Here is a 16312-nt window from a genome sequence, read left to right on the forward strand (position 1 = left end):
TCAAGTCTTTGAAAGAGAAGAAAAATCTCTCATAAGGATCAAAGAGAACTACAGAAAAGTTTGTCTTTGTTCAGTTAGGGAAGTCTGGGTTTCCTACTCTCCTCCACAGCCCAAATTGTCAGTGTACTTTCTGATACATAAGAAATATTTGACAGTTCCTACTGTAGATGAAAGACTTAAATAGTAAACTCTTCAGGGAGAACCTTTTCGGACATTGTCCACCAAGGGGCCCTGCTTTTACAAAGGTTTCAACATTAAGTACTTAAATAAGCAAGAATCTTCACCATCTATTTTTTGGTTCTCCAGTAGTTCTTAGAACATGGATTTTAGCTATAAAACCTCACATACTCTGATCACAACCAGGCTGAGTTGAGAGCTTAGGAAGTCCTGAGCCATTTAAGGCTGATGATGCTAGAAGATTGTGCCCGGGGTGACTGACATGTCTTACAGAAATCCTTGTGGTTGTATTACTGGTTGGACTCACCAACTGCCAGCTAGTTCAAATAAATTACATCACTACTCAAGCAGGAAAAAAAACCTTGGAGGACCTTTTAAAGCACGTCGTCATCTGCTCACTCCTATGAGACGCTGACACATGCCAGGTACTTCCACTTTTTAAGGCTGGATTTGCCACAGAAGATCCTCCTTCGAGTCAATGCAACATTTCAACACATTTCTTTCTTATATATAGCTTTGCAGCCCGAGCTCAGGAAGCCCTTTCTCTACCTCACCAGTTGCCAAATGATTTTAGTGAAATACAAGATTTTCATGCTAAAAAGATGCTAAAAGTTTGCACTTCTACAGTTGTCACATGCAAGCCATTTAGAATGTGAACAGATCAAGGTGACAAGGTGTGTAAAAATTGAATTAAAATACTGGAGAAAAAAATAAAAAACCCTATGAACTCCAGATCAACTATAGTCTTCATACAATGCCCAATACTCCTCTGATTATATTAACTTGACCTTTTAGTTCTATTAAGATTTATTTTATAAACTCAAAAAGCAGTTTGATTTTTAAAGGACCAACTATAAAGCTACAGGACAGCTGGTATTAAACAGAGTGTTGAGAGCAGTTTGTGCTCCAAAGGTTTGGGGAGACAGTTTGAAGCCAAAAATCTATCCCCATGATCATCTCGTCTGATTGTACAATACCATGTCATTTTTTTCTTAAGGTGCATAGACCTGTCAACTTTAAAAAAAAAAAAATACATTGTTTTTAAGGATTCAAAGCCAATAAATAGACAACACTTCTGCTACTCTAATTTTTAGCTATGCTTACTATATAAAACTCAACTTGCCTCTTTCGGCTTCTCAGAATTTGAGCTTGCATGACTTCAATGTCAGGATTAAGCAGTGCTCTCTACTGACTCCAAAGTACCAGTTTTCAGATGTAAATATTTACTTTTCATTATGAGAATATTCGCTCATCTTCTTTGGTAGTGATAAGAGTTTCTCAAAACTCACACTGCAAGATCTAATCTGCAACTGCAGATTTTGCTTTATATTCAAATATTGCTGTAGTGTTTTCAAGTGCAGACATCAAATCTGAATGTTCTTGTGGTAGTGGTCTTCCCCATCCAGCTATCTGAGGCAAAACAAGTTTCCTATTTTATTTATTTTTTAAAAACATAGTTTCCCTTTGTACATGCTCAGTGTATCAGGCTTTTGAACAACTCCAAATACTCAGCATTGAAATGCTTCTCTCTGGTGGCATCACTGCCTCTGCATCACCGCTGACAGAGTCTAACATGTACAGAGTGTACGATCACTGTTCACAGGCACATTACCTTGTGATGATTTTTTTTGCAGCTATAGTTGTTCAGTTTGATGACCAAACACAGAACACTATCATGTTCTTATTTTCTATTCCTATTCATTTCTTCATCAAATATTAACAAACATTTGGTTTCCTCTCTGCTTCTTTTCTATACGTACACAACATTCAATCATTTTTTGTTGGACAGTAAAACTAGGACTGCGTTCTGTTCTCTTAAATGCATCGATGTTCCAAGACTCCTAAGGTATTCACATGCATATCTAATATTTCTATCCAACTTGTAATGTCCTGTGTTACCCATAACTCCTGGACAGTGGAACTTCACATCTCCTGAGGGAACAAAGTTTAAAGCACGGCCACCTTTGGATCTCCTCCCAGGGTTTGGCTAGTCCACGACCCTTATTTCCAAAATTACCACTTCCATTTGTTAAGTAAGACAAGAGGCCTGCCATGTCCTTTGGATTGTGGTCCAGAGACTGTCAAACACTTTGAAATCTATCCCTAGTGGTGGTCCTCTTCTGTGTCACTGGTCACAGTAAACGCTGCCATTAATTTCACCACATCACGGGGACACAACTAACACCAACTACGTACAGTGGAACCTAAATAGAAAATGAAGGAGAACAATATATCAATTTCAATTAACTACAGGTTTAGTTGCAGGCTACTCACTAGCAAACAGTTTAGGCAATCAGTGAATTAATTCTTCCATGCAACACAGCACGGACATATTGGCAAGGAGTGAGGCCCTCATCACAGCTCACTGGCAGCAGCAGCTGTTACTGAGGCAACTAGCAGACCCCTATGGAAGGGCTGAAACTCTTTAGTCATCACTGGATAAATTGCTTGTGTTCATTAGAGCAAGAAGTATTTCTTTGGAATGTACCTCAAAAGAAATTCTTGCCCGGTATTAACATTTTTCAGACAAACTGAATAAAAGGCACTGTTACTCGAGCAGTACATTTGTTGTCTCCAAGTGTTTAAAAAAAAAAAAAATGTTTCTGAACAACTAGCTACTGTTTCCCTAAGAAGGCTTCTTTGTTACCCCATAGTAATTTCATCTCTCCCTATAAAAGCTTACTTAACATAAAAACTGCTTATCCCAAAGCATGTCCAGAATCTCACCTTTATATCTATCTTTATATCTAAAATTATGAGTTAGTATAACACTATGCATTATAAAATTATACCATTTACTTCAGTCATGTCTGAACAGCTAGATTTTCAAACTATACAAAAATAAAGTGTATGAAATCTTACAAAAGGAGGACATTAAGACATTAATGGCTAATCCAAAAAATGTAACAACAACTTACACACAGCAGTAAGCATAAGCAATGTAGCCTACAACAGCTTTTGACAAACAGGACCTCTGAAACAAGCATCAGCTAAAATTGGAACATTCCCAAGCACAATAATGTTTCCAATTTATTATCTTTACCACAGTACAAACTTTTACAACCATGTGTCCATTGTCTGTCAGTCTGTAAACAAAAGCTACTATTCCCCCTCCTCATCTAAGAGGGTGAATATTTTCAGTCCTCAGTCAAGTTTCATATCCATCACTTGCATAAGGAACAAGAGCCTCTCCTCTTGTTAAATTATCTATATATTTTATCATACAGCCTGCAGTGAAGTAAAATCACAGTGAAAGTCCTGGGAAAAACATGATCTTTACAGCAGGACTTGACCCATTCTAATAATAAATGCATCTAACAAAGCTTCCCATAATAAAAGCGTGGCATTTCCATTTCCAGAAATCGAGTCTATTAGAAATCCTAGGATCTACTTAAAAATGCCAAAAGATCTAAAAGTGAAAAGATCCATCTTCTCAGTCACTTGTAAGTCTTTCGGTTTCAGTTGCAGAGAGACTTTTCCAGTCTGGAAAACAGTAGTGCAATTCAATTAGTTCTACTTTTTATTTTCTTAAAGTCCAGTAGATAAATGTCCTAGCTCTATGGAAAGATAAGAAGATGTTCTGGTAAACAAGAAACTTTGGCAAGCCCAGACAGGCTTACTAGTCCATTAAAGCTTAGAAGTCCAAAGTGGCTTAAAAAAAAAAGAAGTTTATGAATAAACTAAACCCCCAGAAATAAATAGGCAGAAATGACTGTAAACTGTCTGAACCTTTTAATGATTTGTCCTTGACAGCTGGCATGATCTTTGACAGTAGAGTCAGTTAAATAGAGCTGACCTACAGAGCATTCCATTAGGGCATTCAGTCTGGAATGCTCGAATGGAATTACATTCGAAAGATTTTTAAAAAATAGAGTTTTTATAACATTACTGTAGATTTTTTTCTGTCCATCTCACTTACATTTCTTCTTAAAGAGGCTTTTTATTTTTGATGGCTTTTTGTTTTTTTCACCATTTTGGTATAGGTCCTTTGGGATACTACTTATCCTAGGGAAAGGAGAGGCTTCCTGGTTGGGTTTACTGTCGCTGCTGGCTGAGGAACACGAGGTGTGGCGAGGCTTCGGGAGCGCCATCCCGCCGGAAAGCTGGTTCATGCTGCAGGACTTCTCAAGTATTCCGTTATACACTTTGCTCGCAGGGCTAAAGATCATGCTCTTTGTTTCTGCCATGCCTACGCAGTCAGGAGAGCCCCTGGAAATATCTGCAGTTAGAGAAGAGGAGTCTCCCGTAGATGACTCCTCCAGTGAGAGTTCTTCCCGGGATGCCTTCTGAGGAGAGAGTGCCTGGTACATCTCAAGACTTGATGGAGGAGACTGCTTCCTTCCAACGGATGAACTGAAGGAGTCGCACTCTGAACCTGTTTCCGGGACTTCCCTGAGTCAGAGAAAACACAGGAGAAACGTCAAACCATCTTTTTGTTTGCTTGCTTTTGAAAATAAAAAAAGAAAACAATTCAGAATCAATACCATTAGCCTGGATGTACCACCCACACATTTCCTCAGCAATGAGATGAGAAAAAAAAACATTAATATTTTAACTTAAAACATTTGGTAGATACTATAGTTAAAGAAAGCCACATATATAACAGCATACTCCTCTGCTTTTGCAGGTAGGTTCTTTCCTTCACCCATCTTAATTTTAATTATTTATTACATTTCTACTAACTGGAGATACAGTTGAGTCACAGTACTAAAGCTATAATGAAGCAACATTAAACCACTTGATTATCAAATTTTAAGATAACATTTCTGTAACCCTCTTTTGGTGGGCAGTCATTTGCATCTCACTTCAAGGAACAAAAACTATTTTACTAGTGCATGAAATCAGAGAAGTTATGAAATCAAATGAGATTTAAGCCTAGCATATGCAAAAAGTTTCTTCAGGACAAGTGTCCCTACCTTTCAACAAGCTCATTTGCTCCTTCCAAAAGGAATTTAACCTTTTCCTATGAGGCCATGTAACAAGAGTAGGTACACGCTCAACATGCTGTAAGAATTGTGTTACCATCCATCTTCTCTTCGCCCAGTAGCTGACATTGCTTTTGATCCTAGTTTCAGATGTAAAAGCCAGTAACATATTGTAATGGAGAATCAGGGTTAGTTCAGCGCACCCTGGCTTGTAACATTAGTTTCATACAACATGCTAGCTATTTACACATACATAGCAGTGAAGAACTTAACTCAGCCTCTAGTTCTGCACTGATAGTCACAGATAATCCTATCAGCGTTCCAAGTGCTGCTTGCTAGTCTCCATACCATTGCTTGTCAGCAGAGAAGTAAATGGCTTCTTCCTCCTCTTCAGTTCGATAAAGAGCAGGGCAGCTGGACACAGACAGGATGTCGGGGTCAGGGGAGTGCAAAGCCTGTTGAGACTGGGGAGACGACGGCACCACACTGCGCCTGGAGCGGCACAGGCTGCTGCTCCTCGCCAGCGTGCCAGCAGGTTTCACAATGGACCCTGAGGCAAAGGAAAAAGGAAAAAAAGAAAAAAAAAAAAAAACACACCAAACCCCCAGTGACATAAATGTTACTGGAAGCTACACTGAGTATCAAATGGCAGGTGGCTGCTACAGCCGCAATGATTCGTGTCAACCACCTTGCCATTGCTCGGCTGTTTCAAGAAAAGGAAGGTTGGCAAGTACCTTATACACTGCAGTTAGCTGAAGTACCCAAGCAACATCCCAGGGCTGCATCGGGGTGCTTGCAAAGTTACTACGTGCACCAAAAGTTCCCACTTACTGCCCTCTCTGAAGAGCAAAAAGAAAGACTCTACTGAAGTTCCCAACCCCTTGTGAACTATAAATAGTGCTGCTGAGATGAGTGTGTTGCACGATATCCTGCATTTTAATTCTGTGGTGATCTGCAGCTTAAAGAATCTCCAAAAATCTTACAAGGTAAGTAACCAAGGTAACCAAACAGCCATTTGAAATGCACTGCATCAGTTAGAAGCTACATTTAGACATAGGAGACCAATTATCATACATATACACACACTGTTAGACACGAAATATCTAACTCAATCTCACTGCAAGGAGGAGAATTTCCTATTTGATAACATTTTCTTTTTGCAGGCTATAATTTCAGGACATAAAAACACTAACAGGAGGACACAGCAACATAAGAGTTTACCAAGTGTCTAACTAGAAGCCACACAAGCTCCTGATACAATTCCTCCTTCAGAAGCCAATTTGACAGCAATGCTCTTTCAGAAATACATCTGTAGACCTATTTTCAGTCTCGGGATTTCTTTTACTCCTCCCCAAACTATCCCCTAGAATACATCACTTTAGACAAGACAGGCCATACCCTTACGTTCAAAATGTTTACCTAAAAGAGCACATTAAAGTCACAAATATTTTTCTCAGACAAGGATGTCTGGCCTGCCTGACACAAAACGCACCTTCCTTTGAGATGTCACTTTAGCCTCAGGTAAATTAGTGTCCATTGCTGGAATCTCAGAAGTTTCAGCTGCCATTCTGCTTTCAATGCAGCAAGTCAGAACTTAGCTGCACCTCACCAACACTCAGACTGTGTCTCCTTCCAGGCTGAACATAAAAGGGTGGCTCACAAGTCCAAGCATGACAGTTGTCATGTACAACTCAAACTTTTGATTTTACTTTTGATGAACTCTATACTGACCTGAGGAAAAGGTGTATACAGATCAAAAATAAGCTTGTGTCATAAAACGTTCCTAAAAAAGCAAGTGTGAACTGAGAATACAGAGACCCTTGAAAAAAATCTGGATTGCATATGTAGATAAATTAGATGCCACTGTTTGCTGATGTAACACGAAATGCACCATTACTGAGTTTTGAGAGAAATTATAAGCATTCTGGATATTTGTAAGTGCATATACACAGGACTCCAAAACTCTAGCTAAGCAAATGTAACACTTTACATTTACACTTAATGAAAATTAACTCAATACATCAAGGAAACAGTGCAACACCAATCACTCAGTAAAAAGGGAGAGGTTTCACTATCCCTTTCTCCTGAAGGCCTTGTTCTAAATCTAGCTCACACATTTCCTTAGATCCTTTTGTTCTTTAGCTAAGGATTGATTAAATAGATCTATTACTTTACACTGCTTTAGACTATCACACTGCTTGCAGAGGCACAAAGAAGGCCGACAGACTTCCAGCTCCGTTAATCATGAGATCAAGGATGCTAGCCAGGAAATGGTCCAGACCAGACAGGTCAGTTTAAGTCCAGACACTGAAACAGTCTTGCTTGTAATGTACAGGCTGTAGGCTGTATTTTGCCTGAAGTCTCATGGATGAGACAAGTCAATTTGCTTCTGTGCCTCATGTGCATTTGTCCTTTTTTTTTTTTTTTTCCTCTGAAGGATGGGAATAATTTAGCAGTTACCAATCCATATACATTAGACTCCTCCTAAATTGCTGCTCTCAAGAACAGATCATTTAACATGTTTTTTCCCCTCTTTCTCCAATTCACATCTTTCCAAATTTTTCACTGAGTACAAATAAAAAACATATACATTTTTAGCTTTCCAATATAAGCTGCTACTACTTATGTGATCATTGCATAAAAGCAGGCTCTACGCAGAAACTCAGAAAACACGTTGAAAGTTCTTGTAATTCTACTAAGACATCTTCTATCACTGACTGACACAGTATTTATTATCTAGACTTCCAAAACAGTCAAAAGGGGCTAAATGGAAAGAAAAATTGAAATCATAGTTTCATTAAGCATAAAGCAAAGTTTCACTTAAGTATGCCCTTATAAACTGTACAGTCCTTCTCTAATCCTAGTTCCTCTGAACCAACTGCATTTTGCTCTCTGGGTTCATTCTCATGAAATAACTGAACAAGTAGGCTGAGTATTCTTGGAGAGCATGACTAAGATTAGTGGTTTAGGGGTCTGATGCATTAAGTGGTTCAGCATTTTAAGCAGTCTGGAAAGTTCTGATAACAAATGGTGTACTTCATTTTGAAACAGAACTATACCAAAAAATGTTGACTGTAGGCATCACAAATCACTGTTCATCATCTTCATTTAAAAAAAAAAAATACCGTTGCAAAAGTTTAAATCAAAGCCTTGATTGTAAAGGACAAGCTGAAGTGACACTATTCTTTAAAAGTGACTAAAACATACAAGTGTTGCATGAGGATTAATGAACTTTTTTTAAGGCATGTAGGGGCATCAAAATATCGGTCCATTTCAAAGAAATTAGTGCTTCAATCTCACTAAAAGAAGTCAGTTAGGTAGCAACAATTTTCATTATGCCCCTTCTCAAATACCACTCTCATTTCTTCCGAGAATGTCAGCCCAGGAGCAAAAGTGTACAAATATGAGACAGAGGTTTCTTCCCTACTCATTCTTCCTTGTCTCAACAGCTATGTGGGAGCTCCTCTTTTTAATTTGCCTCTGGAGTCCAGTTAATCACATCTTCCATAAAACACGTTCTTGTATTGACGCAATGACTCAAGACACAAGGGTGGTCCAAATCCCCAGTGTATATCTTTTCAACATAGTTTAACTGAAGTTGCATTTTCCTCCCTTCAGCATTTGGCCTCTTAGCCTCACTCCCAAACAATCCAGTGCATCCCAACACAAACATTCTGTCTGAAAGTTTCCCTTGGACAATAACAGGACTTTGTTGCAGCCATTAAGGAATGTTTTGAAAGCGCTGCCTCTCTCAAAGGGTGCGATCTTCTTAGTAGCTCAAGGGACCCCACAAAACCTCCACCCCATCCTCCGTAAGATAAAGATAGATGAGCTAAGAGAAATTTTGCATTACAGTTTACAGACTTTGGTTTAGGACCAACCCAAGCATGACAATCAGACTTTCAAATTCTTAGCCGCCTTCTCCTAATGATCCCTCTCTCCCCTCCCCCAAAATAATGAGGGAATAAAGGTTTGTTCTGTACCTTTATTGTAAACCCCAGCAAACCATTCTCTACAAATCTCAGAGGATGAACTCAGAAAACTACAGAGCATTTTGTTCCATGAGACTTTAGTCCACTTGTTTTATTCTAGCATTTCTATCCCACCTGCCCTTACATTTGCCTCAATTCCCCCACCTTCACAACTTTCCTCCTTTTGTTTTACTGAACACGTCACTTACCATGAAACTGGGAAACTATTGGAGGAGTATCTTCATCTAAGTCATCAACTCCCCCTGCAATCGGGTAAGGAGGAATGGAAACGCGAGGCATCACCACCCAGCTGTGTTCAGAGTACAGCGAGGATGTCAAGCTCGGCAGCCCAGAATTGTGTGCTATTTGAAAGCCACAAATCTTCTCAATCTGTTGCCATCGATAAAGGCGCTCTCGCAAACACGTCGTCAGCTCAGACAGAGCCTTTCTGAAAAAAGTACACAAGATGAAAACTGAACGTACTGTTCTTACTGATGCGACAAAGCAACGGCCAATCATCCCAGCACACCAGAAAGCATTAAGATGGCAAGTATTCCCACTACAACTTCCAATTTCACTTAAGACTGCAAGAAGCACAGAGGCTAAATTCCATGACACAACTCTTCACAAATTCCACTGCTCCAGGAATAAGCGACAATAAACATACATGCTGCTAACTCTTACTTTGCTTCAAGTATTTTATGGTCCACATCATCCAGAGAGGAGCTGTGTGCAACATGCAGTGTTCCAAATACAGTGCTTCGCTTCTTTTTTATCTTTTCTGCCTGAAAAACAAGATAAAATTAAATGCATAAGCCTAGAAGTTATCCCACTAATGCAGGTGATAAAACACTAGCAATATTGACATGTAGCATATATCTCAAAGCAATCCAAATTCTCATCCAAATAATTTGCACCTACTAGTCCATATATCAAAGCAACAGATCAGAAAAGTCTTTAAGTGGCTAAAAAATAAAAGTTAGTACCTCATCTTTGGCAATTGCTAATTGCATTTCTGCATGTTGTCTTTTGATATTGTAATATTGTACTTCAACTTCATGAGTTAACTGCAGCCACTTCTGCAAAGCTTCAGGAACAGACCAGTTGCTTCTCAGCTCAAACTCCTTCTCAGCTTTTTTTAAAGCCATTCGAACCTATCAAAACATATAAAAGTTTCACCAAGACCATCACTAGAACTGACAGCAGAAGAAAGTGAAACATAAAAACATTTTCCCCCCACCCAGAGTAATAACACTAAAGTTTCACAGAGCATTAATGTGTGCCACTGGGTGTTAAGGCAGATCAGGCGTTTCTGAACCACAGCATATGAATTTCCATATTCTATATTACTCTCAGATTTTATTCCTATCAGTATAGTCACACACCTGAAGTTTCAATATACTTCTAATGCTATACATTTTTATTTAGTACTATAAATCAGATCTATTATCATACGGAAGAACGCAACAAAGCTATTATTTCTGGTCTGATAATAAGACAGTAAAAAACTTCCTTCTTGTTTGTATTATGTTCTCTAAATTCAAATACATTATGACCATAGCCTAATACACAAGCTGTGTTTTTTTTTGCTTTGAGAGTATTTTACTAGATAATGCATATGATTGATGGACAATGACAATCATTACGTGACTTTATATTTTTTCATTCAAAAATCTAGCATCAGAGAAATGTTATTTTAAAGCACTACTAGTCATCAGGTAACACCATGAATTTAGAGTCAATGCTAAAATTACAGTTTGTAGGTACCTGTACTAGCTCCTCCTCTGCATATTTGAGCCTGCTCAGCTCACATTCAGCTCCTTCCCTCAGCTCTCTTAGTCGATGAGCTTCCCGTTTTGCGTCATTGATTTCATCCATCATTTTGCGCTCCAGATTTTGCTTTTCTACAGCAACATTTCTGTTTTCTTCTTGTGCCTTTTCAAGCCTGAGGTGAACAAGAAGAATGAGAAAATACACAGCATGTTTGCTATAAGTCTTGTTATAAGTCAACAGAAGGAAAAATAAGAATATGCAAACAGCATGAATCAGCAGCAATTACATCCAAGCCTGTAAGTAAACTGCAGTACACAGTGCCAGACAAAATATGCCAGCTTTAAAGTGAACCTCCATTAAAGATGTAAAGACTATAAAGTGTCAAACAAAATGGACCTACAGAAGGTGCAGATATAGCAGAGAAGCCACCAATTACCCATATGCTAAATGAACAGTACAAAATAAAGAGTCAAGGTCAGTTAAAAGAAAAAAAGACAAATAAGAGATAACCTAATTTCTAAGAAAATGAACTCTAGATTCCAAGGCAAATTGTAATTTTATGAAAAAATACATGCTTCTAACTCACAGAATCACAGAACAGTTGGGATTGGAAAGGACCTCTAGAGATCATCTGGGCCAACCTCTCTGCTCAAGCATCCAATTAGTTTTTAAATATCTCCAATGATGGATGTTATACAACCTCTCCAGGCAACCAGTTTCAGTGTTCGACCACCCCCACAGTAAAGAAGTTCCTTCTTGTGTTTAAGTGGAAAATCAATACATAAAAAGACAACTGAAGTTCTGTATTCTCTACTTGCATCTTCAGGTTCATATTACATTCTAAAATATTCAGACACAATTCGAACCACAAAAATACATTGTTACTAAAATAGGAATTTTGGTGAAAAGCGAAGATGAACAAAATTCAAAGACAGCTTAAAAACAAATAAGTTACGGCTTTAAATGATCTGTATTTGTACTTCACCTCAAAATAAAAACAGGGACAACTCACTGAAGAGTTGAACTTTTTTTTTAGTTCTTATACCTTTCCTGCAAGTCAAGAAGACTTTGCTCTGCTGTTTGGAGACTTTCCAAGTCCTTCATCATTTTTGTGATATGTTCTCTTGAGGTTCTGTTCTGAGTGTATGCAAACCAGCAGCCACCAAACCCAATCACTATAGAAACCGTTAATACAAAATCCTTCATCCAGTTGTGAGGGGGACCTGAACAGAGAACAACATGATCATTATCTACATTGTTGGTACAGAAAGCCACCACGGAAATTGCATGTTCACAGCCTAAAGGTGATAGAACCCAAAGCTAAACAGAATTCCAGCTCATTTATTTCAAACCTCATCTCCAACAAGCCCCTTTCCAATGCATCTGAGAGGATTTCCAATGCCACATGCTAAATTTATACTAAAACTTTACATCATGTAGAGCAAAGCCCTATAATCTTTTACATGACACAGTCCATATCTTTATACAATGAGCTTAATTATAGCCTTACAAAGTGCAACCGGGAAAACTAGGAGAAACTTTAAAGTTCAGCTTCATGTTTTGAGTAAATTCACATGAGTCTATTTTCTGCAGTATCCAAAGACAAGATAGAAGTTCACTTGCCTGAAATAAAGCAAATTTTAAAAGGAGTATATTGCTAGTAGCAACTCTCAAAAAGCAAAGTCGGAATTCTAGAACTGTCTTATCTAATACGTAGATGTAATTCGCTTGTGCGATTTTTGCAGTTTTATTAGCTTTTGCAAAACAAACATTTAAAACACAACTTCTGTCAACTCTGACAGCAAAACATGCATTTAATTTCCCAGTCTGAAGAGGTGGCCTAATTGTTGCAATATAACTAGTGTAACACAGAGCTCATGCTTTGCTAGGATCAGTTTTTCAAGTATCTGGGGCTTTGTTTTGAAGAATAACCACTTTAACACAGGACTTAACCAGGCCTTGGATTTTTGTCTGTAGGGTTTTGGCAAGAGCCATGGCCTTGCCCTAATTCTGTTGACTAAACTAACTGCAAAGCATGAAAGAGTAAAGCACATTTCAGATCATGACAGTTACAACGTAAGAGTTGCAAATCCATCAACCGTTTGGTTGTGGGTCTGTTTAACATCACAAGGGCTATGGGGACAACCGTGCCACAGCTTATCGGCTCTGGTAAAGCATTGTAGAAGGACTTCACTGGCTTCAGGGCTAATTAGTTTTCACCAGCAGCAAGAGAAAAGAAAAAAAGAATCTCAGCTATGGAAATGCTGCACAACTAAGCCACTATGGCAAAACCAAGCGTCTCCGAACTGCTCAATGGAACAGTGAGCATTAAAGATATACGCAAAGACCAAGCGTTAGACCCCCTGCCCCAAAAACCTGACTGCCCAGGGCTGTGCTGACTTGGAAAGAGTCACTCCCTAGTCTCCTAAATGACCATGCAGCTCTCAGAGGGCTTCCTAATTCAGGGACGCCATCAAGCAGGCCTGGGGACCACTGCAGGTAAGGAAGCATCTCCATGAGCTAAAATGGGGCAGATGCTGAGCTGTAAGATTAAATCCGAGCATGCTTAAGCCCAAATCTGTCCAAAGAGCCTGGGACTGGCTCTGTGCCACTACCACTTCCTTGTTTTGGAGGACAGGCTGTAACATTAGCTAGAAGTATTAACTTAAGCACAGCCAAAAACATACAGAGGGTGGGGTTTTTTTGTTTCGTTTTTGGTGACAGAAAAGCCAACATATATCAGTCTAGGAAGGGATATACTTAAATTACTGCAGAAACTTAAATATGCAAGTGGACAGCTCACTCAATTCTGACACCTTGAGTGTTTTTTCCTTCCAGCTCCACAACACATACCAAATAATCCATCAATGCACATCTACAAAACAAAATAAGCTGTCCTACATACAGCTAGAAATGTCACTGAAACTATTTTTTATTGAGTTCTTACAATTCATAATAAGAAAATGAAACAAAAAAAACACTAACGTGTGAGTGGTCCAAACAGAACAACATCCAAGGCTTTCAGCTGAAGCTTCTGCCTGTGGCTCCGGTCAATTATTTTCAGGTGTGAGATCATGAAAGCATGCTCGTTTACTGCTATCCTGTTAATGAGACAACAGTGTTACCTACTTCTTCATAAGCTACATCCAGAACTGGTCAAAGAAGTGGACTCACTTTTCCACAGAGTTTTATACAGGTTGTAGTGACACACTTAGAACAGGATATATGGTAGAGCGGCAGGGTTTTTTTTTTTTTTTTTTTTTAAATCAAAAAGCATCTCAGCATGTGCTAGAGTAAGAAGTATAGAAACATATTTTCTGTTTCCTATTCTTTACTTCCTGAAACAGTTTCAAAATAAATCTACTTGGCATAAATAAATGGTACCAGCTTATCTGCAGGTCTTGTGACACCAATTCTTCTAAATGCAATATTGAAATCTAGTAGTTACGCTCAAGAGGAAGGGTTCTGTCGAAAGTCCTGCTGTTTACCCAAACAACACACTAGAAACTGCGCAAAAGAAAGTTAGATACCACAAACAATCATGACTGTCAATAAAAGCTTCAGCAGCAAGACATAAGGTGAAAGGAGTGGCAGGAAGTAAATTTTATCTGGAAATAATTTGGCAGAAATAGAAACATTTCTTCAGAAATGCACTTTTCTTGTATTTGAGCACATCTGCTTGGCCATTAGGTTCAGACAGTTGTTCCACAAATGAACAAAGCAGCAAACTACAGGGAATCATCTGAGACTAATACGGAAGGAATATTCACCTGGGAAGTGTTGTTCCTTTCACATTGCTGTCTCTAAAATTCTTTTCATATTGGGGCAATTCAACAAATTCTGACAGCCACTGAAGAGTCTCCTCTTGAGTCCAGTTATGAACTGGAAGAAAAATGTCTGCTTAATAACATTGATAATCAGAAACAACAGCAGCGTGATTCAAAAGACAAGTGATAAAAAAGCAGACTACAGTGAGTAAGTTTTTTTTTTGAATATAACTATAGATAAATTAGTACTCACCTTTGCTAAAAATGTTTCTGGCATTTTGCCATTTTTATTATATGCTCCTCACAGAAGTAGTTTAGGCAGGTTTTAAACAAACAAGTGGGTCACCAAAAGCAACATTTCTTTATTAAAAATTTCAGAAAATAACTTAGCTTCCTCTCCTCGCTCCCTGGAGTAAAAAGGTATCTTGTGACTTTTAACTACTGATTTGAACCCTAAATCTTTTTTCTTTGGCCTCTCCCAGGACAATGCCTTTTTTTTTTTTTACCTGTTTTCGCCAGAATCTTTATAGCAGTTCATGCCTTCAAACGACAAAAAACGGGGCAGAAAAGATTGAAAGAAAACATGACAGAACATGTCCATACAACATGACCATTTAAGTCACCCCCAAATATGCCCAGGACATCCTGCATTACACACAGTAATAATCCCACCAAGAAAAAAATATTTTAGAGTGTGTAGATTAAGTCAATTTTTAACTGGAATATTATTCATACTAGCAAGAGTCTACATAGCCTTCCATAGCTATAGATGCTATAAAAAAAAAAGGAAATGCTATCCATTGATTTTGCTATAAATCATCAGCTTCTGGCCATTCCAGGTCCACAGCTGCTGCTGCTTCACACTGCCAAAACCAGGGAGCAGCCGTGCTCTCCTCCTCTACGCTTTGTAGAAGCTTTTCTGCAATGCAAAACACACCCTGTGACTGTCTCCTCGGGCATAGGTACATATTTGCATAAAGAAATATTTGCCTGTTCAAACTGTACTTGCATCTGGTAACACTGGGCACAGGTTTCTTTGGAAAACTTATCCTGAAGGCACATGCTCAGTGAACTTGGACAATCATCCCTGAGAAAAAAGTGGCTTAGCACTCAACAGATAAGCTACAAACAGCAGAAATTTGTGTCAGTTCAAATTCATATCGCAGTCTAACACTGAGAACAAAATCAATGACTCTCATTTCACTTGGTAAAGCTTAAAGCCAAGTCTAAACACTGCATATTTTCATCATTCCAGATGACCAGAACACATTTCACAGGCCCTAAAAATACGTCTCTAAAAAAGTTAACAATACAAAACAGTTTGCATTATACCTATGCAAATGGCTACACACACCACCTTTTCAGGAGCACACTCTCGCATCTCCTCTCTGCTCTTTTTTGCCCTATTACTCCAAGCTTTGATGCAAGATGTTTCAGCTTCATTTATAAACAGGTCATTTTCACAGCTCATTGCAATCAAAGGTTCTTAATTGTTTCTCAAATATAAAACAATAATATTTACAAGTTATTCTGAGCATCTCAGAAAATGTGTTAAGACTGAAGAAAACGTCAGCTTAACTTCTGTTCTGGAAGTATCTTCACAAACTCATTTAGAGCAAGACGACTGTTTCGATTTGACGCAGGAAAAAAAATAAAGAGCTAGGTGAGATACACAAACAGAAACTGGACAAAAATAGTC

The 16312-nt window shown here is 38.5% G+C and overlaps 1 protein-coding gene across 2 annotated transcripts in view; it reads right to left on the reverse strand.

Annotated features, from left to right (window-relative positions):
* Positions 1 to 2951: 2951 nt before the first annotated feature.
* STIM2 (stromal interaction molecule 2) overlaps positions 2952 to 16312 on the reverse strand; it is a 58953-nt gene continuing 45592 nt past the window's right edge. Inside the window, exons 4-13 of one of the 2 annotated variants that reach the window (XM_088539931.1) lie at positions 14617 to 14728; positions 13832 to 13947; positions 11892 to 12069; positions 10841 to 11018; positions 10060 to 10227; positions 9758 to 9858; positions 9283 to 9521; positions 5451 to 5652; positions 5094 to 5242; positions 4276 to 4569 (exon numbers count right to left, since the gene is read on the reverse strand). In XM_088539931.1, coding sequence (XP_088396057.1) covers positions 4403 to 4569; positions 5094 to 5242; positions 5451 to 5652; positions 9283 to 9521; positions 9758 to 9858; positions 10060 to 10227; positions 10841 to 11018; positions 11892 to 12069; positions 13832 to 13947; positions 14617 to 14728 — 1610 coding nt within the window. In that variant the 3' untranslated portion in view covers positions 4276 to 4402. Of the gene's footprint in view, positions 4570 to 5093; positions 5243 to 5450; positions 5653 to 9282; positions 9522 to 9757; positions 9859 to 10059; positions 10228 to 10840; positions 11019 to 11891; positions 12070 to 13831; positions 13948 to 14616; positions 14729 to 16312 lie in introns of both variants that reach the window. The other variant, XM_088539930.1, reaches the window with a different exon arrangement.

Source organism: Tinamus guttatus, unplaced genomic scaffold (genome assembly GCF_059628265.1).
Source record: "Tinamus guttatus ecotype Peru unplaced genomic scaffold, ASM5962826v1 Tinamus_guttatus_pri_ptg000052l, whole genome shotgun sequence".
Taxonomy (NCBI): domain Eukaryota; kingdom Metazoa; phylum Chordata; class Aves; order Tinamiformes; family Tinamidae; genus Tinamus; species Tinamus guttatus.